Source organism: Rhea americana, unplaced genomic scaffold, assembly GCF_003343005.1.
Source record: "Rhea americana isolate MKP2758 unplaced genomic scaffold, rheAme1 scaffold_39, whole genome shotgun sequence".
Taxonomy (NCBI): Eukaryota; Metazoa; Chordata; class Aves; order Rheiformes; family Rheidae; genus Rhea; species Rhea americana.
The window spans coordinates 5040597-5065943 of NW_028186523.1; the positions used below are offsets into that span (position 1 = coordinate 5040597).

Consider the following 25347-nt stretch of genomic DNA (forward strand, 5'->3'; position numbering starts at 1 on the left):
AAAAAAAAAAAAAAAAGAAGAACAAGGAAAGTAGAACAAGGAAAACCTTCTCCTGGAGATGCTGCCTCCGTCTGCTTGAACAATGAGATCTGTTCTCTTTGCCAGGCAATTTCTGTTTCATGGCGTAGAAAACCACCTTTCATGCAAACACATAGGGAATATTTTGCTCAGCTAAGGGGTCTTATAATGTCCTTAAAAAAAAACACTTTCAGGACATAATAACAACGGGAAAGGTGAATTTTACTAGACAGAGAGAATCAGGATTCACTAGGATAATGGACCTATGGTGAGAGAGGAGGATTAGAATGGGTTGTGTAACACAATGGGAACTCTCCATACCATGGCTAGTTGCCTGAAAGGGTATAAATTTTCTCAGCAGAGACAATCAGCTACTTGGCAAGGTCTAGATTCATCTTACTTAGCATTAGAGGTCAAAAAATAAGGAATCTAGTCTAAGCTAATTGTCTAGGCTCCCCAATAATAATATTAGATATATTACTCTTGGATAGAGAACCTATTTTATTAAAATTCTGCGTTCTCTTTTTTTTCAATGTAAGATGTGATAAATCACACTACTCTTGAGTTTTCTCTGAACCCCCCTGACAAAATCGTAGAAACACAGTTCACGCAGAAAGGTGCAGTAAKATGCCTTCGTCTCCGGTTGCAGTAGCGTACACTTCCTCAGATAAGGTTATGACATGCTGCAGCACACATTCCCCAGTAGCTGTTAGAGTTGCTGTGTCACTGTGTCAGAGGCTTCCACCTAGACTGACCTTCTGACAGCAACTGCAGCTCTGCAGGGAGTATCTGAGGCTTCTCTGTGAAGCTGGGGCTGACAGTCAATTTTTTCTGCAGAAGGTGTGCTGATGTGGATGAGTTGTGCTGCCACGTAAAGAAGTTACAGGAGGAAGTAAGCAGGCTGCATAGCATCTAAGAAGATGAGTGAGCTCTGTGGGCTCTGTGCCATGTGGAACAGTAAGTCATAACTCTGTAGAAGATGAAGGCTGGAAACTGGTCACTTTTTGTACAAGAAGAAAGGCTCTTGTTCCTCCTGAAGATTTGCAGTTGATGAACAGGTTTAGTGCCCTCCAAGCTAAGGAGGAAGCTGGGCACGGTTCAAGCGAAGCAACTGAGCCAGTGGACCCTGTACCACACAGGAACATCCAGAAGAGCACAGAGGGATTATTGAGGGTGACTCCCTCCTGCAGGGGACAGAGGCACCTATCTACTGACCTGACCTCTTATCTAGAGAGGCTTGCTGCCTGCTGGGGGCTCACACCTGAGATGTGAAAGAAAGACTGCGGAGGCTTGTCTACCCATTTGACTATTACCCCCTGTCATTCTTCCATGTGGGCACTAGTGATACCAAGGGCAACTTGGAAAATTTTAACCAGGTTTTCAGAGCTCTGGGGATGGCAGTCAGGGTTCTGGAGGCCCAATTCGTTTTTATCTTGATCTTGCATGTGAGAGGGAAGGATGGGAGGAGGAGTAGATAGATACTCCAAATAAACAACTGGTTGTGCCACTGGTGTTGGCATCAGAGTTTTGGTTTCTATAACCACGAGACCCTGCTGGCAGGAGTTGGAGGAGTTGGGATCCACCTAACTAAGTGACGCACACATGTCTTCCAATAGGATGGCCAATCTGGTAAGGAGAGTTCTAAATTAGGAAAGATGAGAAATGGAGAGTTATGGAGACCATGCAGTCAACAAAACAAGGTTCAAGCTAAGGAAGTACCTACAAGACAAGACTATAGGGAATCTCTTGCATCCCTCCTGGGAAATTTGCATGCTTGAAAACCTCTCTGAAGTGCCTGTACACAAATGCATGCAGGGAATAAACAGGAAGAGTTAGACATCTCTGTGCAGTCACAAGGCAGGATCTAATTGAAATTACAGAGACATGGTGGGATAGCTTGCATGACTGGAATGCTGCCATAGATGGCTACAGGCTCTTTAGGAAGGACAGGCCAGGAAGGACAGGGGATGGAGGTGCTCTTTATGTGAGAGAGCACCTGGAATGTATCGAGCTCTGCTTAGGGGTGGACAATGAGTGGGTTGAGATCTTATGGGTAAGGTTTAAAAGGTAGGCTGACATGGGTGACACCATTGTGGGTGTTTGCTACAGGCTAGCTGATCAGGAACAGGAAGTCAGTTGATAAAGCCTTCTTCAGATGGCTGGAAATAGACTCATGATAGCAGGGTTCTCAAGGGAGACTTTAACCACTCTGATATATGCTAGAGGAAAACACAGCAAGGCACAAACTGTCCAGGAGGTTCCTGTGCAGTGTTGATGATAACTTTCTGACACAGGTGATGGAGGGGCRAATGAGGAGAGATGTGCTGCTGGATCCTGTACTAACAAACAAGGAAGAACTCATTGGAGATGTGAAGGTTGGCGGCAGCCTTGGCTGCAGTGACCATGAGATGGTGGAGTTCAGGTTGCTACAAGGAGGGAGCAGGGCAATAACTTAGATCACAGCCTTGGACTTCAGAAGAGCTAACTTTGGCCTCTTCAGGAATCTTGGAAGAATCTTGTGGGAAAGGGCCCTAGAAGGAAGAGAAGTTCAAGAGAGATGTTTAATATTCAAAAATCACTTCCTGCAGGCTCAAAAACTGTGCCTCCCAATGAGTAAGAAGTTGAGCAAAGAGGGCAGGTGACTTGCATGGATGAACAAGGAGCTCCTGGCAAAACTAAAACATAAGCAGGAAGCAAATAGAAGATGGAAGCAGGGACAGGTTACTTGGGACAAATATAGGGAGATCATCCAAATATGCAGGGATGGGACTAAGAAGGCCATGGCCCATCTGGAGTTTAATCTGGTAGGTGCTCACAAGAGCAGCAAGAACTTCCTCAAATACATCACTAACAAAAGGAAGACGAGGGGAAATGTGGGCCTGCTACTGAATGGAGCCTGGGCCTGGTGACGAAGGACACAGAGAAGACAAAGATACTGAATGGCTTCTTTGCTTCAGTCTTTACTGCTAAGACCTCAGGAACCCCAGGCCCTGGAGAGCAGGGAAGAAGTCTGAAGAAGTCAGAGGGCTGGAGCACCTGCCCTATGAGGAACGGCTGCGAGAGCTGGGCCTCTTCAGCCTGGGGAAGAGAAGACTGGGGGGGGATCTGATCAATGTGTACAAGTACCTGAAGGGAGGGTGTCAAGGGGACAGGGACAAACTCTTTTCAGTTGTCCCATGTGACAGGACAAGAGGCAGTGGACAGAAACTGAAGCACAGGAAGTTCTGCCTGACCGTGAGGGGGAATTTCTTCCCTGTGAGAGTGACAGAGCACTGGACCAGGTTGCTCAGAGAGGTTGTGGAGTCTCCTTCTCTGGAGCTATTCAAGGCCCGCCTGAATGCAACCCTGTCTAACATGCTCTAGGTGACCCTGGTGAGCAGGGAGGTTGGACTAGAGGATCCTTCCAACCTTACTGATTCTATGATTAAGAAAGGAAGACTTGGTCAAAGAAGATTGTTAGACATCATTTAAGAGAACTTGACACCCCTAAGTCCATGGACCCTGATGGGGTGGACCCAAGAGTGCTGAGGAAGCGGGTGGATGTTATTGTTAGGACACTCTCCATCATCTTTGAAAGGTCATGGAGAACAGGAGAGGTGCCTGAGGACCAGAAGAAAACCAGTGTCACTACGGTCTTCAAAAAGGGCAAGAAGGAAGACCCAGGGAAATACAAGTCAGTCAGCCTCACCTCCATCCCTGGAAAGGTGGTGGAGCAGCTCATCCTGGATACCATCTCTAAGCACATGAAGGATAGGAAGGTGCTCAGAAGTAGTCAGCATGGATTCACCAAGGGGAAATCCTGCTTAACTGATTTGCTAGCCTTCTATGATGGAGTGATTGGCTGGGTAGATGAGGGGAGAGCAGTGGATGTTGTGTACCTTGACTTCAGCAAGGCTTTTGACACTGTCTCCCATAATATCCTTGTAGGGAAGCTGAGGAAGTATGGACTAGATGAGCAGATAGTGAGGTGGGTTGAGAACTATCTGAAAGGCATTGCTCAGAGGGTTGTGGTTAGTGACACAAAGTTTAGTTGGAGGTCTATAGATAGCAGCGTCTCGCAGGGGTCAATACAGGGTCCGGTCTTGTTCAACTTATTCATCAGTGACCTGGATGAAGGGACAGAGTGGACTCTCAGTAAGTAAGTTTACTGATGATACAAAACTGGGAGGAGTGGCTGTGCTGCCATTCAGAGGGACCTCAATAGCATGGAAAGATGGACAGAGAGGAACCTCATTATGTTCAACAAAGTTCAGAGTGCTGCTGCTAGGGAGGAATAACCCCACGCACTAGTATGGTCTAGAGGCTGACCTGCTGGAAAGCAGCTYTGCAGAGAAGGACTTGGGGTCCTGGTGGACAACAAGTTGAGCATGAGCCAACAATGTGCCTTTGTGGACAGGAAAGCCAATGATATTTTGGGTTGTATTAGGAAGGGCATTGCCAGCAGGCCAAGGGAGGTGATCCTGCCCCTCTACCTAGCCCTGATGAGGCCACATCTGGAGTACTGTGTCCAATTCTGGCTTCTCCAATACAAGAGAGACATGGAGCAAGTCCAGTGGAGGGCTATTAAGATGATTAAGGGATTGGAGCATCTCTCTTATGAAGAAAGGCTGAGAGAGCTGGGACTGTTCAATGTGGAGAATACTGAGGGGGGATCTTATCAATGTGTATAAGAATCTGAAGGGAGGGTGAAAAGACGATGGGGCCAGACTCTTTTTAGTGGTGCCCAGCGATGAGAGGCAACAGGCACAAAGTGAAACACAGGAAGCTCTGTCTGAACATGAGGGAAAATTTATTGTGAGAGTGACTGATCACTGCAGCAGGTTGCCCGGAGAGGTTGTGCAGTTTTCTTCACCAGAGACATTCAAAAGCCATCCAGACAGGGTCCTAGGCAATTTGCTATAGGTGACCCTGTTTGAGCAGGTGGGGGATGATCTCTAAATGTCCCTTCCAACCTCAATGATTATGTGATTCTTTGAAATTTTACACTATTGGTATTTCTAAAATTAAGTATATTTTGTTCAAAAAGGAGCTCTTAATCTCAGCAAAAATGTTGAAAATTTTTATGTTCAAAGAAGGCAAGAAAAAGGTCATTCTTGTTAAAGCAGTGCAAATTTTTCTTTATATGTGTGATATATGTATGAATCTTATTGAATCTTCTCTTCCCTAAATTCAGAAGCTAGTGCTTTTCTTCATTAATTCACTTAAAAATAGGTACCTACAGGCGCTTATTAATAGACAGATGTCAACTTTAGGATGCTATCTTATAGGCAACATATACAACTTTTGTAAGCTTCCAGTAATTTTGAAGGAAAAAAACAGGCAATATTTAAATGTGTACATTGACAATGTATACCTGAGGTCCTTTCCAATGTTAAATTCTGTCTGTCATTCCAAATGTGATAATAACATATAACACTATGTGAGCATGGAGACTGCAGAATGTTGATTTTTACAGTCTTTACATAACCTCAGGTTTCATATTGGCATAAACCTTTTATATTGAATTTTTAGATCCATAAGATAGCAGAGACATCATATTAAATTGATGTATTTTTGGAATAGATTTTTTTTTTAATGTTATGATGTAGTATGGTACTGCATATACTCTGAATATAATCTTGAGATTTAGAGTTTTCCTGACTAAACTTTTCAATTGTTTCATCCTCTATATGGATCATTCAGAGAAACCTAGTGGAACTGAGCCTGCATCCTTGTGATGAGTGTTTTTGCAGTTTCCTTTTATATGTGTTTTAGCCTTCACTATCATTCAGTGACTCAGATATCTGCCAAAAATATGTATTTCTTATACCTGGTTGTATTTCATGCTTTTGTACTTTAGCTGTGCTACCACTACTGGAGAACATTGTTGTAGTATGTTTGTTAGACTTGCTAAAGCCACCCCCTCGTCTCAGATTTCATACTTTAAAGAACATTTCAGCCATTTAAATTAAAAAAGTAACTGGAGTAGGAGTTATTTTTTATTGTAATTTTCTTATTTTCATTTAAAGAAGAAAAATAAAAGAAATTCTTGTATATGCAACAGCAAATTGTCTTTATCCAAATCTTTCAAAAAGTTGTTAAGGATAAATAGAAGTAATGATTCAGAAGAACTATTAGTTATTTTACCTTGGTTTGTCGCAGGCCATTACATTTCATTTAAATATTTCTGCACTGAGCATTGTAACTTGCATTTGACTAAAACATAACTTTTTGCAGAATATCAGACATTGATTTGAAGACATCAAAAGATGGAAAAATTACTCCTTTCCTGTGTAATTTGTTCCGAATAATAATCATCCTAGTTGTTATGAAAAACCCATCATTGTTTCTCAGCTGAGTTTGTCTAGCTCTGACTTTTACGAATTTCTCCTTGTAATGCTTTTCTCTGCAGTCTGAAAGAGCTCTTCAGCACCTACTATTTTCTCCCTGTAGAGGTCTTCAGACACTGTAATCAAGTCATCTCTCAGTGGGTTTTTTTGATAAACTAAATRTATTGAGCTCTTTAAGCTACTCACAGTAAGATTTTTCTCCAGTCCTTCCAGTTATTTTTGTAACTTTTATGTGTGCTTTCCAACTTTTCATATTCCTTTTTTTTCACTGTGAACAAGATAACAATTYCATCAGTGCCATCTGTACAAGAAAAACTGCCTTTCTACATCTCCTGTTTCAGACATTTAATGGAAATTAGTCCTTTTTAGCACAGATTTGCAGTCCGAACTTTTAGTGAGTTTTTGTTTAGACTGACAGCTGGGTTCTATTCACAGCTGCTTTTCTTTTCCAGGAGGAAAACTCCTAGTCTGTTAATATGTCTTGTATTTTCTAGCTAAATACTCTTGCATTTGTGTTTCAACAGGCTTACATTCTTACAGGCTACTATGTGAACAACGGGACAGAGCAACTTGTTTGATGGAAAGCCCATTTGGGACATTGATCTGGAAGAGCTAGGGATGCCCAGTTCTGGCTGGCGTGTGCACTGTCACCTCTGCTCAGCCCCTGGTCTTGGAGAAGTTCAAGCTGGGGCAGAGGGAGACTGGACCGTGGTGGTTGTGCACTGCGTGTAGAGCTTTTGTTGCTGCTTCCTTCTGGTTCGCTTTGACCAGATATCCCTAATGCATTCCTTGCTGTAGCTTTATTCAAGATATAAGTCTGGATTTGGACTATACATCAGGCAGCAGACAACATGCTCCCAGGAAGCAAGGATGAGAAATCTTTACAGCCATTTGCAGCAGTTGGTAGAGGGATGAAGAGTGAGAAGAGTTTACTTTCGTTTCCCTTGCAGTTCTCTTTTCTATGCTTTGAACCAACATTTCGTTTCATTTTCTCAACAGATTGTAATCTAAGTGATTTAGAAAAACTGATGGGTTTATTTATGACTTTATGTTGGTCATAAAATGTCATTTTTGTTCATATTTTAATTAAAAGCTAACCTACTTAGCAGGCTCATTTGTCAATACTCTGAAACACTGCTGAAGATTTTTTGCAATTATTTTTGATGTTACACATTTAAAGGCAAATAAACATGTTGCACTGTACAATGTTCACTAGCTGGACTGGCCAAGGCTTGTATTTTCATATGTAAATTGATTAATGATGTGTAGCAAAATCTGGCTAGACATGTTTCTGTGTGCTTCACGCGCGCACCTTTTGGTGAGAGCACACATTCAAGGCAGGTGAAACAGTTTTGGGCACAGAAAATCTGCCATTGAATCTCATAATAAATTGATACCAATGAGCAGCAGTAACTGCTTAAGGAAAAGGAAAAGAAAGCATTTGAGAAAGGAGTGTTAAGTATGTCCCTATATTAATAATGAGGAAAAGACAGAGGCTCTCCTTCACCCATTGTGCGTGTAGCAGAGTTGGAAGCAGTTCTCTGCATCTTGGGACACAATCTGTTGCCCCAGCAGTTAGATTACTATTGTGGCAGAGCAACGGCACAATAATAAAATATAAATAAAATAAAAACGGCAATCTGCTGTCTCAAATACTGGATCCTAGTGTTTTCTGTATTTTAAGATTCTTAGCAGTTAAGCACTTGGTTTTAATGAAATTAAAGAGTACAGAGAAATTATTGCTATGATTTTTTTTCCCCGCTGTGATTTTGTACTTAGAAAACCACCATATTTTACATTTTGTGTCAGGAGAGAGATGATAACTGGGAAAAGCTGAGGGTAAGAATGGAAGAGCAGTTGGAAAAGTAGGAGTAAAGGAGGGAATTGCTAAAACTCATATAAACTGGCACTGTTGCATAGAATTCAAGGAAGAAAAACTACCCTAGAGGAGAGAATAACCATCAGACATAATAGTTAACGCAGATTCTTTCCAGAGAATGGGATGCCCATTACCTCCACTAAAAAAATCTGCAAAGCTGGTAATCAGCTATAAGTTAGCTATAAGTAAAGGAAGTTAGTTTTTGTCACTTCCAAATGTAAGTAATGGTATTTGTTTGTATATTGATTTGAGAAGACATAATTGAAACCAGTATTTGAATAAACTGGATTAAATTCATTTATATATCTCTTTGCCCATGGAGGGCAGTTCTAATTGATAATACAGTTGCTGAGGGACTGAGTAAAATGCATTTACTATCATGCCAATGGACCTAAATGTGTGTGCCCTTTTGTGCAAATCAGAAATGATAGTGAAAAACTAACTATGGCAAAGGTTCCCTGACAAATTATTATGTATTTTAATATGCTAATGTAACAGTATTTTGATATAGAAAAGCCTCATTTTTTGTTTTTCAGATATACAAAGATGAAGACAGCAACCAACATCTACATTTTCAATCTGGCTTTGGCAGATGCACTAGTTACCACTACTATGCCTTTCCAGAGCACTGAGTACATGATGAACTCTTGGCCATTTGGGGATGTGATCTGTAAAATAGTTATTTCAATTGACTATTACAACATGTTTACCAGCATATTCACACTGACTATGATGAGTGTTGATCGATATATTGCTGTGTGTCATCCTGTGAAGGCTCTGGACTTCCGTACTCCTCTCAAGGCGAAGATAATTAACATCTGTATCTGGCTATTGTCCTCCTCTGTTGGCATATCTGCCATAGTTCTTGGAGGAACCAAAGTCAGAGAAGGTGAGTGTGAGCATTCAGATTTGAACTTTTTTATTTCTCAAATGGCATAAAATGTAGCTTGGAATGTTGACAGAACTGGATTGAGTCATACTTCAATAATTTATGCATGCCATCATATTGCGCATTCTATGTATTGTACATACTGCAATCCACATTCCTTGGTTAAAAATGTATGTCTAAATTTCTGACGCTTTGAAACATATTGTGGAACATTTGAGTATGGGATATAAATAATTTAAGCTCAGATGCTGCTGCCAACTAAAAGAACAAAATGCACTTTAAAATATTGTCCTTGCAAAGATGAGACCATCAAAAACTAAGAGTGACAGCAGGGGAGAGTAATCATGGATTTGAACACTGTGGAGAGATCAAAGAGGATCAGCTTAGGATGAAACTTGAAATGTGGATTGAAGGTGATTTGTGAGAGTAATTTTGACAAAGTTCCAAGAACAGAAACTAGCTTGCCTGTCATTAGTATTAGTATTAAAATCATCATTAGTATTAAAACCTGGCAGCTGATTATAAACAGCCAATTCACAGAACTTGAAGGTGTGGTGAAGGATGGAAAAAAGTCAATACCTGGAAAGAGAAATTTGAGGCAAATGCCTTAAAAAAGATAATATCAGAAATTCTGGTATAGAAAGGAATGGGGATGTACATGAGGACTTGGAAAGGCTGAGACTAAAACCAGCAGGGCGACAGAATATAGAGTATGGCAGAGAAGCAACTTCAAGAATACAAAGTCAATGAGATTTGTATGTAGAGCACCTGTAGACTTCACCTGAAATTTCTAATCTATTAAAAACTGCAGATTTATTCTCTCTAATAGCGATTCATTGCTAAAGMTGGTCATCTAGGGAGTTAAACTTATTTTGAAATCCTTCTTGAGAAGGAAAGAGGAGAATCTTTCTCACACACATAYTCTTTAKRCCCACAAACATGATAGCCACAGTGCAGGAACAATTCTATGTTTCCAAAAGACTTGAGGCCTCTAATGATGTCCTTGTGTTGAGCTTATCTTGTTATTGATATCTCTATAAAATATAAAAAGTCATGCATATTTATTTTGGTGGTACTGTTGTTTGAAATGTAAACAATCTTTTGAAGAAAGATTAATAAGTTCCTATATTGATAATCTCATCTTCCAAGAGAAATGGTAAACTTTATGGGACACTAATTTATCCAGCAGTGAAAACAAATGCCCAGTATTAAACTGTTTGACATAGATCAATGCTAACAAAACATCAATGCACATTAACAGTGGCTGAAGGGCTGATTGGTCTGGTTGCTGTTCAAGATGTACAGATTTCATTCTTGGTCTTGTTCTTGTGATAGGTAAGTGCCAGGAGAGTCCTCTGGAAACAATTATTTGAGGTCTTTAGAAGGTCAAACGTCCTGCTCTCTGGCACTATCACTCTACTCACCAGTAAAGCTTTGACAGGCTCTATAAAACAATGCCCGTCTCAGGAAAAAAAACACTTTTAGGCATCTTCATTTGGGAAGAATAATTGTCTGACTCATATGTATGAACTCCTCAAGGCTCTGAAATGCTGTCTCAGTCAGGTGTTCTGTTTGGAGCATGCTTAACTAGCAGAGTATTCCTGTTATTCAATATAACCATCACATATGGAACAGGGGGTTGCTCTGAGGACAGAAATGAGTAAAGTTTCTCATGCCATGCAGCAAGATTTTTTTCTCCCACCCGCCTCCAACAAAGTAGAAACTAATAATACACATCTCAGCTGGGCAAAATGAGTTCTGAAATTATGGACAAATGCTCCTCAGCCCCTACTATTCACCCCTGCTTGCCTGATCAAAGGTCTCTCTTGAGCATTTATTGCCARTTATCTTGTCTAGTGTGTTTGTGAACTGATCTGATAAATGGCATAGGGGATGCAGCAAGGATACTTCCTTTGCTTGACAGCTGCAGCTCAGGACTGAAATTTTAATTTCTATTAGTGAAAATATTTGAGGCAATCTATCAGAAATATGTTTCCTGTGTCAGGATTAAAATTAATTTCAGACCATAATTTATCAAAAACATTTTAAAATATATTTATACTAAAATACTAACTAAAATTCAGTATTTTTCTCTAAATATATTAATCTGGTTGGAATAGCTACTTTCCTTCTTGAGTGAGAAAGGTCAGTATGAAATCTTAAGTGCTCATTTAGTAACATTGCTCTTAATTCCACATATTTTTATAAGAATAAAATATAAAACGGATTTTATTCTCTTCCCAAGTTGCTGGAAAAGGTTAGGTATTGTGCATCATTTCCAAGGGTCTTTGATGGTTAGCTAGTTGTAAACTAGGATTCCATGTATTTCATTGTATTATATATGCGAAGTGAAATACATGAATATTGATGAATTAAAAAAATCATTTTGCATAGAAAATAAACAGTAATGAGATCTAAAACAATAACTAAATTTGTATTTGATTATTAGAAATTCTAAACTATCTTGTCACTTACAAATCATATTCTAGCATAGCAAGCATGCTCATATTTAATCCGAATTTTAAAATATTTTGAAAAGTTATTAGTACTGAAGTTCACTGATACATGTTGGGATGTGTATTCGAGACTTTTTGAAGGGCAAAATAGATTTTTGCCGTTGTTACACATGAAATTTGAGTGCCACATTGCCCTCTTAGATACAGTCAAATCTAATTCCATTGTTCTGAATCAAAGAATTCTACCTACATGACACTTTTTAGCCAAAACAGGTAACTATCGTAGTTCATTCTTCACTTTCTTGAGTACTAAAAGTGAACTATAGTTTACAGTTGAATACATGATGATTGCTGCTAATGAATTTCATTTTACTAGAAAATTTTGGACTAATTTCTGGCTTTCCTTTCCCATCCCTGGAAATCCTATCTGCATTCTTAGCTCTTTGGTGTGGGATTACGGTTGGACTGCTGTTAGAATTGTTTTCCTAGCTGCAGTTGAAGTGTTTCATGCCTCCGGCATGACTTTAGCTATTCAGCAGCTTCGTGTCATGAGCTCCTGTCCCCTTGGATGTAGCACCGTAACTGCATCCATATGCCTTCCCGTGGCTTTGTCAAGGTGATTTGGCTAGCATACAAATTTTAAACAGCACAGGTCATTCTAACCTGATTATTTGATAAATGTGGGCCAGACACTAACTGTGTATGAAATCAGAGTAGTAGAGCTGAGCAGGCAGTTTCCCCTGGGARGGGGTTTTGATGAGCAGCTGGATGTGGTCCAGAGCAGTCAGCCCTGATCACACCCCCAGTTTACCCAGGAGGACACACCTGGCTGCAGCRGTGCTGGTGTCGCTACTGTGGCTGAATCCTAACTTCGTTGCCATGATGTGCTACAGATAACAACAATAATCAATGTGAAAACTTCTTTGAAGACGATTTTTGATGTTTCTGATAAACCTAGATCATAAAAGATTTAGACAAGTTGTCCAAGAGTCATAACCTTATGAAACCGTACTTGTGCCATCAACTTAGTATTCTCCATGAGGCTTGAAAGATGTGCCTTTTCATTTTTCAGCCTTCAGAATTGGCCATTAGTCATTATATTCTTTATAAAGAAGACTCAAAATRTTTTACTTTAATTTCAGCTTTTTAATTTGAATGTTCTAGCATTCAATATGATCCAGTAACAGTTTTCTGATATCTAACCATAAAAATATCTTTATGATATCATAATGATRACTTTTTCCCCCTTGTTACTTTTCAAAATAAATTCTCTATTTGCTTGATTTGTGAGGCATTCAGACATAAAGGAAATATGGTTTGATGGAATTTTCTCTGACTAGTTCTGCTGGAGACAGATATAAAAATGTTATGTGCAACAATATATTGAATCTTTCCATCTTTAATTCTGATCCAATAAAAGCCAATAATTTATAAAGGAATGATGAATTTGATAAGGAAAATGAAAATACCCTAAAGAATAATGCAGTGCTTTAGAGGATAGAATCTAAACTGAAATTCAGAGTGAAAAATCCCTGTGTTACCTTGACTTGTCTACAGGAGAATTCATCTGCTCATAGTGGTTGTAAATTTACCCCTTCTTTGGCTTTTTTGTTTCTTGTTTTTCCATATAGATTATATGCTGGAAGGCTGCAACACTTCAGCAGGTGAAACCTAAAATATTTAAWTCCTTAGCAGGAATAGTCTCCTGTCAATGGACTATTACTAGGACATCAAATAATTTGTTAGCCTGTGACTCTGAATCCTAGTATGGGCAAGGAGAAAGGGAGTAGGCTAGATCCTGCAGGCTCTACACAGGCTGAATTTTCAATGAAGTGATTTGTGGAAAAGCAGATTATACTGCATTYGACTCTGCACAAGCATACATTTTCTCTGCCTCTGTTTRACTGAAAAGAAGTTGTTGCCAGGAAATAAGTTTCCTGAATGCAAGCACTTACATGTATTTCATTTGCACTGAAGAAGGCACATGGGAAAACATTATTACACAATTATCACATATTGGCAAAATCTTCCTGAGACCAAAAACCTCATTTAGCTCTCACTATTCATGATACCTAAAATCTGCCTCCTCCCACAGGCAAACGCATACATAGCTCAATAATAAGGTTTCTAGTCTGTTGAACATGTTCTCATTCTGGCTTTAAATTTCAATTAAGGAAAAAAGGGAAAAAAAKGAAAAAAAATCTGTTCAGCCCATCTTCATAAATTTTTATTTTTATGTCTCTGCATTTTTATCTCCTCATATAGGAAACAAAATTTGTACAGTGTTATACATTTTAAAAAGCCCAGCTCCCTCTAAGTAATTTCTAGAAACAGCCACATAAAATCAGTTTCAATTGTAATTGAAATCTTTCCTTGGGGTGACGTAGTAACTCCATTTATTAGCACCACATTATCTGATAATGACTTTTGCTATCTTATATTATGATAATGTTATTGTTTAGAACATGTAATAATAACACAATTTTCTTATTGTTTCTTCTATTCTTAGATACTGCTAGCACTGAGTGTTCCTTGCAATTTCCAGACAGAGATTACATGTGGTGGGACACCTTCATGAAAATCTGTGTTTTTGTCTTTGCATTTGTTATTCCGGTCCTCATTATAATTGTTTGCTATACTCTGATGATCCTACGTCTTAAAAGTGTACGACTGCTCTCAGGGTCCCGAGAAAAGGATCGAAACCTGCGCCGCATCACCAGACTGGTTCTTGTGGTTGTGGCAGTATTTATTATCTGTTGGACGCCTATTCACATTTTTGTGCTGGTGGAAGCGTTAGGGGATGTGTCCCACAGTACTGCGGCTATCTCCAGCTACTATTTCTGCGTTGCTTTGGGTTACACCAACAGCAGCCTCAATCCGATCCTGTATGCTTTCTTGGATGAAAACTTCAAGAGATGTTTCAAGGACTTCTGCTTTCCGTTTAAGATGAGGATGGACAGGCAGAGCACCAGCAGAGTCAGAAACACYGTGCAAGACCCGGCCTATATGAGGGAAACAGATGGGACAGAGAAACCTGTATGACTAGTCGTGGAAATGTCATCTTACTGTCCTCAAGAGAGAGAAGAATCCAATGACCTAGGACTGACTCAGATTACTACTGCAGTTTGAACTAGACTCATCCAGAGAGCTATTTCTGGAATAGTTAAGCAATTCTAGGAGTTTGAACTAAAGCAAATTAATTATTGGCAAACAAGAAACTCCTGAAAATAAATGAAAAGGACCTGACTGGTGGTCAGGTCTGAGGGCCATATTTACTGTAGAGCATGTCTGGGGAGATAGCAGATACTTATTACTGTGCCAGGTTACTCCGGATAAGGAAAGCTCTAGCTTTTCTCTTTACGGTGTGTAAGGTAATATTAAGCAACATTTGGTCATAACACCGAGTTATGCTAGAAAAAACATTTTGACCTGACAGTAATTGCTTCTGAAATACTTAGTTTGAAAACTTGATTTGTTGTACTCTTTTACAGTGAAGAATGTTGCTTATGTTTCTGCAGAACACTAACAGAGTTATAGTTGATATTCTCCTCAACTAATATATCTATAATATTTGTTTGTGCTGTGGAAATCCAATTAAGCATGATCTGCTTACATACCAAAGTGATTTTATCATGTCTGTATATGGTAAAGTATTTCAGTGTTTCAAAATATGTATTGAGATTTAAGGTAAATTGCTAGTATATTTTTAGCACATGCTTAGTCACCTGTGTTATGTTTTTCATGTGTGATTTTCCAAGATGATTGCATATTTACTGATTGTGAAAAATATACTATGCATTTCAGCAATGTATTTTCGATAWGAAACAGGAAAATTTCACATTCTTCTTTTGGTACAAAACTGATAAAGAATRTCCCACATTTATAATAGTGGAACATAAATACTTGCATCCATTTTCAGTAAAGAACAGTCTTAAAAATAGTTCTGAACCTTTTTTCCAGGACAATTTGCAAGCAAACCAAAATAAATATTTGRAGAGTTGTTATTAGAAACCAGTACACTAATGAAGTGGTCTGATACAGAGGAAATTAATATGAAATATATTATATGTGCTCTAATGGCACTTGAAAGTGAAAGTTCTCATTTTATTAGTGAGAGTAAGTTTTTCTTAGATACAGTCCTATGAAATCAATGAATTTTTTTGTTTTCCTGTGAAGATGGAGAAGCCAAAGCACAGAGAAGTTACTGACTTGCTGAAGGTAAGATAATTGCAAAACTGAGTCTAACCTCCCACCTTCACTTGGCAGTCTTTAGTCTTCCTAACTGTTAAATATTACTAACCCTATTTCTATTTTCCCAAAGCATGGGGAAATATTGTTATTATCTTCACYGAGAACAAGTTTAGCCACTAGGAGACTTGACAACTTTTTTGTTTCARCAAAATCAATAAGGTGAGTGCCTTTACCACATACTACGTTTGCTGAGAAACACAGTTCAGTTTGGTCCTAGTGGACCATAAAACCAATTAACTAAAAATTATTCGTGCACACTAGTACAAATCTTGAGATCTGCCATTGTAGCTTGCAGTACAGRTCTTGCAGAAGTGCTGTAGAGATGTGTTTGATATTCTTTATTTTCAAATATTGTCACATATGTCAAATAGTTTTTGTGCTGGGTGAACAAACGCAGCTACCTTCATCTTGCAGTACCAAAGTAATCTTGAACAGCCAGTGGTCTTTAYAGCTGTTTAGTGAAGCTGCTATGTGGATCAGACCTTGTGAAATTCAGGCCATGAGGCTTAGTACTTCAGAACTAACTGCTCTAATGTAATTAGTTTTGTTAGTGAAAATATTGAAAATAATCTTTGCTGGCTAAATCTAGCATTTTTTGATTGTTTCTAAGTGATAAGTGAATAGCTGACCTCAGGACACCRGATTTGCCTGAGGAGATGAATGAAGTTCACACAATTGATTGTATGATTCTAATTTCCTCTGTCTGTCGRTCTCTTTTATTCTGAAGTTTAAATAGCCACAACAAGAGAATGCTTAAGGTAAAAATTAAAATCAGAAATATTTATCAAGTTAGGAATAAACGAACTGTGAAAGAAATAGGGCCTAATGAATTATTTTCATTCAAAAAAACTTGCATTCCTTTCCGTCTTTTACTAGTGTATTGTGTATGTTCATCTGTTTCAATAGAGTTATTGTTCCATACATTATGTGCAATGATGAATGAAAAATCAATGCTATTCTTAAGTTGTAAAAAGAAAGAAATCTGATCATCAAATTTTCGTGATGACTTTTATTTTTTGTTGAGATCATCTTCCTTATATTTGGGGGAAAACATGTGATCCTAGCAAATTTTCTGGGTCTGAAAAAATAAGGCTTGAAAAGAGATACAAAAAATGTGTACTAAAGATTGATTTCTTTCCGTTGAACATTAACAGACAAAATTAGTTTGGATAAAGCAGAAGGAAGTTTTGGAGGTTKTCTTGTAAAATTAGGAGACCTACCATGCTTCACTGAATAGCAAAGGAAAGTTGGAGTTGTTCACAGAACTYGCTTCCAGATGCTTATTTTCCCATTGTTTGTTCAACAGTTTCCAGGCTACAATAATTAATAGGTAAATCCAGTTATTTTCACAGGGACATACAYGCATAATGACTTTGGTAACCTGTATTTAATCCTTGTAAAGTACCTTACTTTGCACATAACTCCAGACAAGTGATTTGCCTTCGCTCTTGTTTAGCCACCTATCATCTCCTTCAGCTGAAGGATTTTAGCATCAGCTCCTTGGTGTGTTCAGTTCCCTAGCTGTAAAACAGGGATGATGAGGGCGGTACAAGGAGTTTTAGGGCAGCAGCGGTGGTAATGAATGGATCACCTTTGTGCACCTTCAGAGAGCTTCAGTAAAATAGGTGGTGCAGGAGTATGGTGCAGCCCATTCTCCCAGGCCCCTCAACCACCGCAAACGAGCCTGTTGTTATCTGTACCACTGGTACACTATCTGTTATMGGAGTGCTGCTATCTACTTCACAGCGACTTCCAGAGCAAAAAATTTCTTGGGATGACATGAAGGCGGATTAYGCAGCTGTAATTACTAGACATGCGGTGAAATATGGGCTTTCTTCCTGTTGCAGGCTCAATAAATGTGCTCCAGATTTCCTTTCATTTCTTCCCCATCTCTGGAAGCTCACATTTTCCGAGTGCCATCAGAGAAATGTAGCCTGAGAGAAGTGTCATTTGATCTGGTAGAGGGGTTTGTTCCCATRATGTAATTGGGATATTAGGGAAGCACCTTCTGTGTTTCCTGCTTTTTATCATTTAAAAATCCTATATATGTAAAACAGCATCCGGGTTCAGCGCTTCTGTCTATGCTTCAGAAAGCACAGCAAAGAGTACTCCTACTGAGTTACCGAAGTTTGTAGGCCAAGTATCTTCTCTGAAATTTCACTTTGGCTTTACAGGGTAGATGCACCAGACCAAGTAGAAGATGGAGGACTGTTTTGGTCTCACCTCTCTCTTTCTCTCCTGCTACCATGAGGTTTAATTATCCTTAAGATTTACATACTTTATAGTTGCCACTAGACAGCCACTATAGTTAATTTTATGTGCTTTCTAGTGAGATTGCAAAAARCAATTAGGAGTAAAGAATGACTAGGAATTTTGTTCAAACCTCTYTAACCCCAAGTATTTAACTAGGCCCAAATGTTTTTGTATATAGATGAACTTTTCTTAGCATTCCACATGGAATAATAGTGTTTTTAAAAAGAAAAAAAAGACTGTTTTCTGGGATGATGAAACCCAGTAAAATCCCTGTGTATCACGTTCCTCACCTTCCTTATTGTTACTTATCTTCCACACATTGAATTTTTCTATATTCAAATATGAAAGCTACTGCCTATTTTTGACATTGTTCTCTAAAAACCAAGGTGACCACTGTTCCTTTTGCCTTCAGTTACAGTTCAGTAGCTCTTTGATTCTTRCTGTCTGAGACTACATTATAACAGATTTTTGTTTTATTTAACGGCAGTTATGATTTCCTCCTAAGCTAATGAAAGCAAATAGATATTGAAAGAAAGACAAATTACATAACTAATTTCCATGACAGACATAGACTGGAAACAGAAAGCAAATATAATTAGATAATTAACAAACAGAATACTGTTCCTCCACTGTACATTTTAACAAACAATGGAATAAATAAAGGCAGAAAATCTCACATGTGGTGGTGAGAGTGTGAAGGATGGGAYGTTTGGGTGCACAAGAAATAGCCACTTCTTTCCTTGTGTCTGCACATGTATATGTATATGGAAATCTATTCAGTGCCTCACTGCTAGTACATTTAGCATGCATTAGATTGAAGAAGACACAAATATTCAATATTATTTTTTTCTGGCTATATGGATAAATAAAGTGCTAAGGAAGATTATGCATCATTACTAAAATATAAGAAATAAGATGTGCTCTCCTACAGTGTGTGAATGGGAATATGTTCAGGTAGTTGTTGCTCTGGACTGAGGTGATTAGTTGTGGGAGCTGCTGTCTTGTTTTGAATTGGACTTAAACATTTTCAATTTAGCATCTGGCAAAGTAGCTAGCAAGCTGCCACTCATACAGTCTTAGATTAAACAACCGGGCATAGAAGGAATCTTTTGAGCTGCACATGTTCATTTCCATGTTTTTCTGTGATGATACCAGATGGGACCAAAAGAGCAACTTTCACAATACTGTGAGAACAGTCAGATTTTGTATTATTTCCAGTATGCTAAGAAAAAACTTCTAGYTGTGATCTGTGTTGCTCACTGTCACAGATTAAGCCAAGTGTATGATATTTGAGGTGTTCCAGGAGGAATATATGATCTTAAAAGTCCTGGGGGAAAAATAATGGCACACAGGCATTGCAGTTATCTGTATCTTTTTTATACATAGTAACAATCCTTTTCTAATAGGAAGCCTAAARAAGGCTTTGTATTTTCTCCAGCTAAAGCAAGGCGGTGCACCTAGTTTTTAAGTCAGAGCAGCACCTTAAACTGTTTAGCTATGGCTCATCACCATTCAAAAGGAATTTATGTCCCAAAGGGAAAAGAAGCTACATTCAAAACTAGGCATACAACTGTGCATGTAGTTTCTAGTAGAGTTTAAGTGTCTTCTCTCATCTATGCCTTTAAAAATTGCCTCCCTGCAGTAACATAAGACATAGCGCTTTATTTAAGGCTAGACAGTGAGATATCCTTTGATCTGTTAGCAAACAAAAGAGAAGACAGGGAGCAGTAAAGCTTACTTTTTTGTTTGTTTGTTTGTTTTTAAGAATTTTAGACTTGCAAAATAAAAGATGTCAATGAAATGATGTGATTTTACTCCAGATAAAGATTCGGCAAATGGAGTTGACAGGGTAGCCACGAAGGTGTTGCCCAACATCCAAAMCCATTTTTCAAATTCTCAGAGAATTTTCATTAAAAATAGCCATCTCGAAGAAAACAGAGTTTTCCTTAAAAATTCAGACCTGCTCACCTCTGCCAAGTTATGGCCAATGTAAGCAGGCCATTGCTGAAATGATATAATTGCCTGTTATCAAATGTTTGATATCCAGACTTCATATTAAAATGTTGAAATGCCATTTTTTTGCTTGCAGTTGTAACTGGCTGAAAAATTTATGTTTATTAGCTAAAAGCTAATATGTCCAGCTTTGTTGGTAGAATTTGACTTCCTCTTAAGCAACTTTGACTGTATAATAGAAATCCTAGAAATACATTTTTGAGAGATTATTAATAATAGAAACAATGGAAGGAAAAGAATAAAGCGGAGCAAAGCCAATTTACCATACAGAAGGAGGACAGACTGCTTAAAAAAGAAAGTTAGAGTCATTTGATGTTTCTTTTCCATACTCTTGTTGTGAAAGATCACACAAATTTTTTTTTGCAAAAGTTACATGTTGGGCTCTATCATGAAAAAACAAATTATTCTGGATTACTAATTTCAAAGTGCTGATTTTAAGATTACAAAGTTTCCTATATTAGTGTTGCTCTCTGATAAGTTACTCAGTATGCATACTAATAAGAGGCTGAAGAGATATAAAAATGGCAATCAAGCATAATAGCCTTGTCTTCTCTGATCTGCCTCCTCACAGAAACATAGTATTTCTGAATTTCTGGAATTCTGTTGCAGGTCTAAATACTTGTGATGCTGCCTAAAAGACAGAGCTCTAAAATGATGAATGTRTGTATGGTAACATGACGACACGGTGCTCGCAGCAAGCTGTTTGACACATACGAAATGGTAAAACTAGCAGATGAGTGAGAAATGACACTCAGATGCTGAGAAACTCCAAGCTCAGTGATTCAACAATACCTTAATATGTTGAGATATTTTTAGGAAAATTTAAAGGGAAAATTCTATTCTGTGAAAGACAACTGGAAAACTTTCAGTGATTTAGGCCAGGATTTCTCTTTGTTGCAGTAAATGAACATTGTCCTTGAGGAGAAGACAGAGGACAATTATGCTAGGATATTTTTTAATTACTTATAAGTTCTTAATCCACAATAACGTTTGTTCCAAAAGAGAGSTTTCAACTGGCTGAAGCAAAATATTTTGACCTGTTTTGTTTCTTGAAAATCCTGGAAGTTTGACATCTTATCTTGATTCAGAACCAGGTGGGAAWTTTCAGAATTTCCCACAAAAGAGGGAATTTGCTGGGTCAATATAGTCTTTTCATTACCAGCTAGGAAGAGGACCAGGATGCTATATACGCGATAGCAGCCAGAAGTAGAAGACCTTGTGAGGAGAAGACCTTTCTGGATATGAACCGGTTTGGGTATCAGTACAGTACAGCAGTGGCTGCGTAATGCTGACTGAAAGGTAGAGCTTCTTAATGCAGCATGGCCATAGCATAGTCAACCAAATAAATGTGCAGGATGCTACTTTGCRTTATGTGAACTTTTTTGACTTGGGTTTCCATTAGCTAAGGTTTTTCTACACYGAATTAGCTTATTGACTCTTGGAACAAGCACACAGAAGATTTGGTTTGTTTAGTTTATAAAGTGAATTGGACAGGTCACACTCCAGATAGTGAAAAAGAATAGAGAGGTGATAACGGAGGTCTGTCATCACTGTGCAAGAATAATGATATAACTTTTTTTGAAAAAAATAATTGAAGTTGAAAAGTTGTAARTACTTGCATACACAAGGTACTGTCACCATGTGGAACATGCTACCAGCACACAAAATTAAAGCCCATGGCTCAGTGACAGTCTAAAAGAACTATTTGTGTAGCTGAATCAGAGACTTGGAAGGATAAAAGCCATCATGCTTTAAATCACCATTTCAAGCATTAAACCAACACTAAACTGACCAGGAGTATAAAACAAACTCTGCGCTACAGGACAAGGAGCAGTATGGCCATCAGGGAAGCTGCTGTCCAGCTTTGTTCCAAGCCCGTGCTCACAGCAGCAGGGTGTTTGGCAGATGTTGCTCTGCGAAGGATATCTAGGGATTTTAGGGTGAACTATAGTGTCTGATGAGAAGAGAAACTGATTATAAGAAGTCTTCTTTCCATAGTATTGAGAAAATACAATTTTAAAATGTAATCTAAAGTGAGAATTACTGCTTAGGAAAGGAATAATTGATGACATTCTTCAGTGTATGTGCAAAGGCCTTCTGTATTTGCCAGATAATGGAGAAGTGTTATTTTAGGGACCTTAAGAAAAGATAGATATTTTCATAAAGTAAGTTCTAGTGAATAAACACAAAAAAGTTGAYTAACTGGCTAATTTTAGCAACTACTAATATTTTCTTTTTGTATTTATATTCTGTGCTACCTTTTGATATATATACTACTTAAAAATGGTTTCCATCGGGCCAATATTTGGCCATGTGTTAAATGATCTAATGGTGAAAAATAAAAAAGGTAAAAACCGTGTATCGTCTTTCAGTATCTGTAATAGCACTTTGCATGTGTGGCATGGGGATAATTGACAAAATAATTTTATTTTATAAGAGCACATTTCTTTGTCCACATCTTCAGAATCATCAAGAAAAATATTTGTCTCAAATTTGGGATGTGACTGATTACAAAGTAACTGGAATTGAAAACACCTTCCCTCCTCCAGCTCTGCCTGTACCGCACGCAAGCAGTAGGGCATGTTGCACAGCATACTTAGTAACGTGTTTGAAGAAAATATTGAAAGAGTGAAGCTTTTTATTGTGATKGCAAGTAGAATGCTAAAGTAGAATCTTTCCCAGAAAGCAGCTAGTTAGATAAGACTACCCCAAGGGGTTAAAAAATTGACATGTATGTCTGTAGGTTTTAAYGTATTTTCAGCCCAAGTTAGAAAGAATGCTGTGGACTTTGTTATGCCTCTGAAGTGGGAATTTAGCAGCTTTGAGCACGTCCTGGGAATAATGAGAATTGTGTGGCATCTGGTAATTAGAAAGCTAAGATTTAGCACTAGTTTTAGTCTTCTGTCCATATTAATATTTGGACTTTGAGATTCTTTACTTTGCTAATAGGGAYGTAAGTATTCTCTTCTGAAAGGGAATGCAAAATTCTGGGCCAATGCACAGCAGTTTTGGTAAATCAGAGGCATAATGGTATCTTTCTTCATAAATGATCTGCTCTGGTCTCAATGTTATTTTATAACTGTCCGGAAAACAACAAGCTCAAACTTCTTCAGCTAYCTGGGCATCTGCCTGCTGGATAGCAGCTGATACTGTGTAGACATGTCCATAAACCCACCACCGGATTTAATGGTATGAAATTATGAAAATTTGAAAGTAGGAAGTGAGATCTGATATGAACAAGGCATAGTGACAGGGACTGATAGCAGATGCTTAGGAAAAAATGATTTCTGTTATAAAATTTAGGAGATATGAGAAATAGTGCACGTGTGTGTGTCTCTGTGGGTGGGTCTATAAGATATCTTTTTTCTGACAAAARTGTGTTTATTTTACATGAAGTTACGTGAAATAAACATGTCTTCTTACTAATATTTGTTAAAAATATTTAGTTTTAGGCTTTCCCTCATATATGACAGTGTGATCACCTCCTTAACTGTCTGCTGGAGTGCGACTTCTTGGGAATTTCATAATGGAAAGACAMGGAGCTCTGATCTCACAACTTTAGGAAGCTACTGTAAATCATAAGGCAATAGTTTGGGGTAAAAAGAAAGTTACTGGTAGTATTACAGTTGAGCTGGAACCTCAGGGAAGTATAAAAATGCCAGCTGAAAATAGCATCCCTTTGATTCGTACTGGTTGGCAGCACCTGCAGAGATGAAGAGCCTGGATGAGATAGTGTGACCTAACCCTCTCTACAGACTAGCTGTTAGGAAAGCTTGATTGCTAGGTTTCTACATTCACCCTAAGGCAAACTGAATTAATAGAAAAAAAATTCTGAAAATTTTTGAGTTTCTAGTGTTCTGAGTTACTGTTTTGAAGTACTGTGTTATGAAGTACTGTTCTGCAGAAAACTGGCTCTGGAACATGAGTTTTTAGGATGTTAAGTGTGTGTATTGTGAAGAAACTTTTTAAAGGTCGTTATCATCAAGACTGAGCGAAATGTTTTGCCAGTGGCTGAGGTAACATTTCAGTACAGCAGTGCGTGTTTGCCATTTCAAGGTCATTCCTAATCTGCAAGAAGRAAAGGGATATAAAAAGTGAACAAAGAWCTTGTCAAAGGAAAATTTTCAGTGTGACTTTGAGGACTAAGGGTGAAATTGGAATGGTACTCTGAAGCGCTGTTTATCCCACACTTTTCAAGAATATAGAAGAATGTGGCCTTCATTTTTTGTCTTGAAATGGGAACTTGTTTAATTTGCATTTTCTCTTATAGGTTATAACATACAACACAACCAAAGAAAAATAAAAATATTTCCATTTCAGACAGAATATTCTTATCAACTCACATTTTTAAAAAATATATATTTAAAAAATAAATGCTTTTCTGTAAAAAATTAAATAATTTTAAGTATTACCTGAAAACTGGAAGTTCATACTTCCTCCTATATTTTCAATAAAAAGGAAGATGAGAACAGCCTTTAGTCTCAGGTCTCAGGTCTGTCATCAAAACTGCCTTCGTGATTGCTTTCTGGCCTTGCTTTCTGAAAACTTTCTTGTACAGGAAAATAATTTAAGAAACCTGCAACACGGAATAGTTTCTGTGTTTGTTGTTAAGGCAGTTTCAGACCAGTGGTACAAGTTTGAACCTCATGTAGTAGGTGTCAGAGCTGGGTTTGAACAGGTTATAGAATGCTCTGCACCCAAGCTAATGCTGTCACCACAGAGTTTTTTTAACCTAGTTGAACTTTGGATGGTGACAGCTGCCGGTGCACTTTATGTTGAATCCGAGGAAGCACGTGGGAGACATTTCTGAGCCTCGACCGCCAGGCTAAGGCATGAACCAGRCAAGGAGATGCTTAGCTTGGTGCAGTCTGGGCATAAACAGAAGAACAAAATTTGGGTATGTAAAATCTTTAAGAAAGCACATGTGTCTGCAGGTTAGGTTTCTGTAGAGTTAAATGAAAACTTGGCAGTACACTGAAAGTATTCTGCAGGAATATAAAATTCTAATAAATTCCTCCTAATTCCTCTAATACATTCTTTAAGAAAAGGCAGCTCTGTCTCTTTGCAGGCTTTATCCTGAAAKTATTGTTTTGTGGGTGACAGAAACCACATTTTTCTTGAGTGAATTTTAAACAGAAAGTAAAATACAATAAAGTTACACAGACCTGATGATAATCCCACATACATCACAGCTGTAACTCATATCACATTAAAATCAGGTGATCAATAGATCTCTTTTCATGAGCAGTTCTTGCCAGG

The 25347-nt window shown here is 38.2% G+C and overlaps 1 protein-coding gene across 1 annotated transcript in view; it reads left to right on the plus strand.

The window, feature by feature from the left end:
- The window catches only part of OPRK1 (opioid receptor kappa 1), a 23033-nt gene extending 8420 nt beyond the window's left edge, over positions 1-14613 (plus strand). Inside the window, exons 2-3 of the mRNA XM_085313519.1 lie at positions 8763-9115; positions 14081-14613. Coding sequence (XP_085169645.1) covers positions 8763-9115; positions 14081-14613 — 886 coding nt within the window. The remainder of the gene's footprint in view (positions 1-8762; positions 9116-14080) is intronic.
- Positions 14614-25347: the final 10734 nt, after the last annotated feature.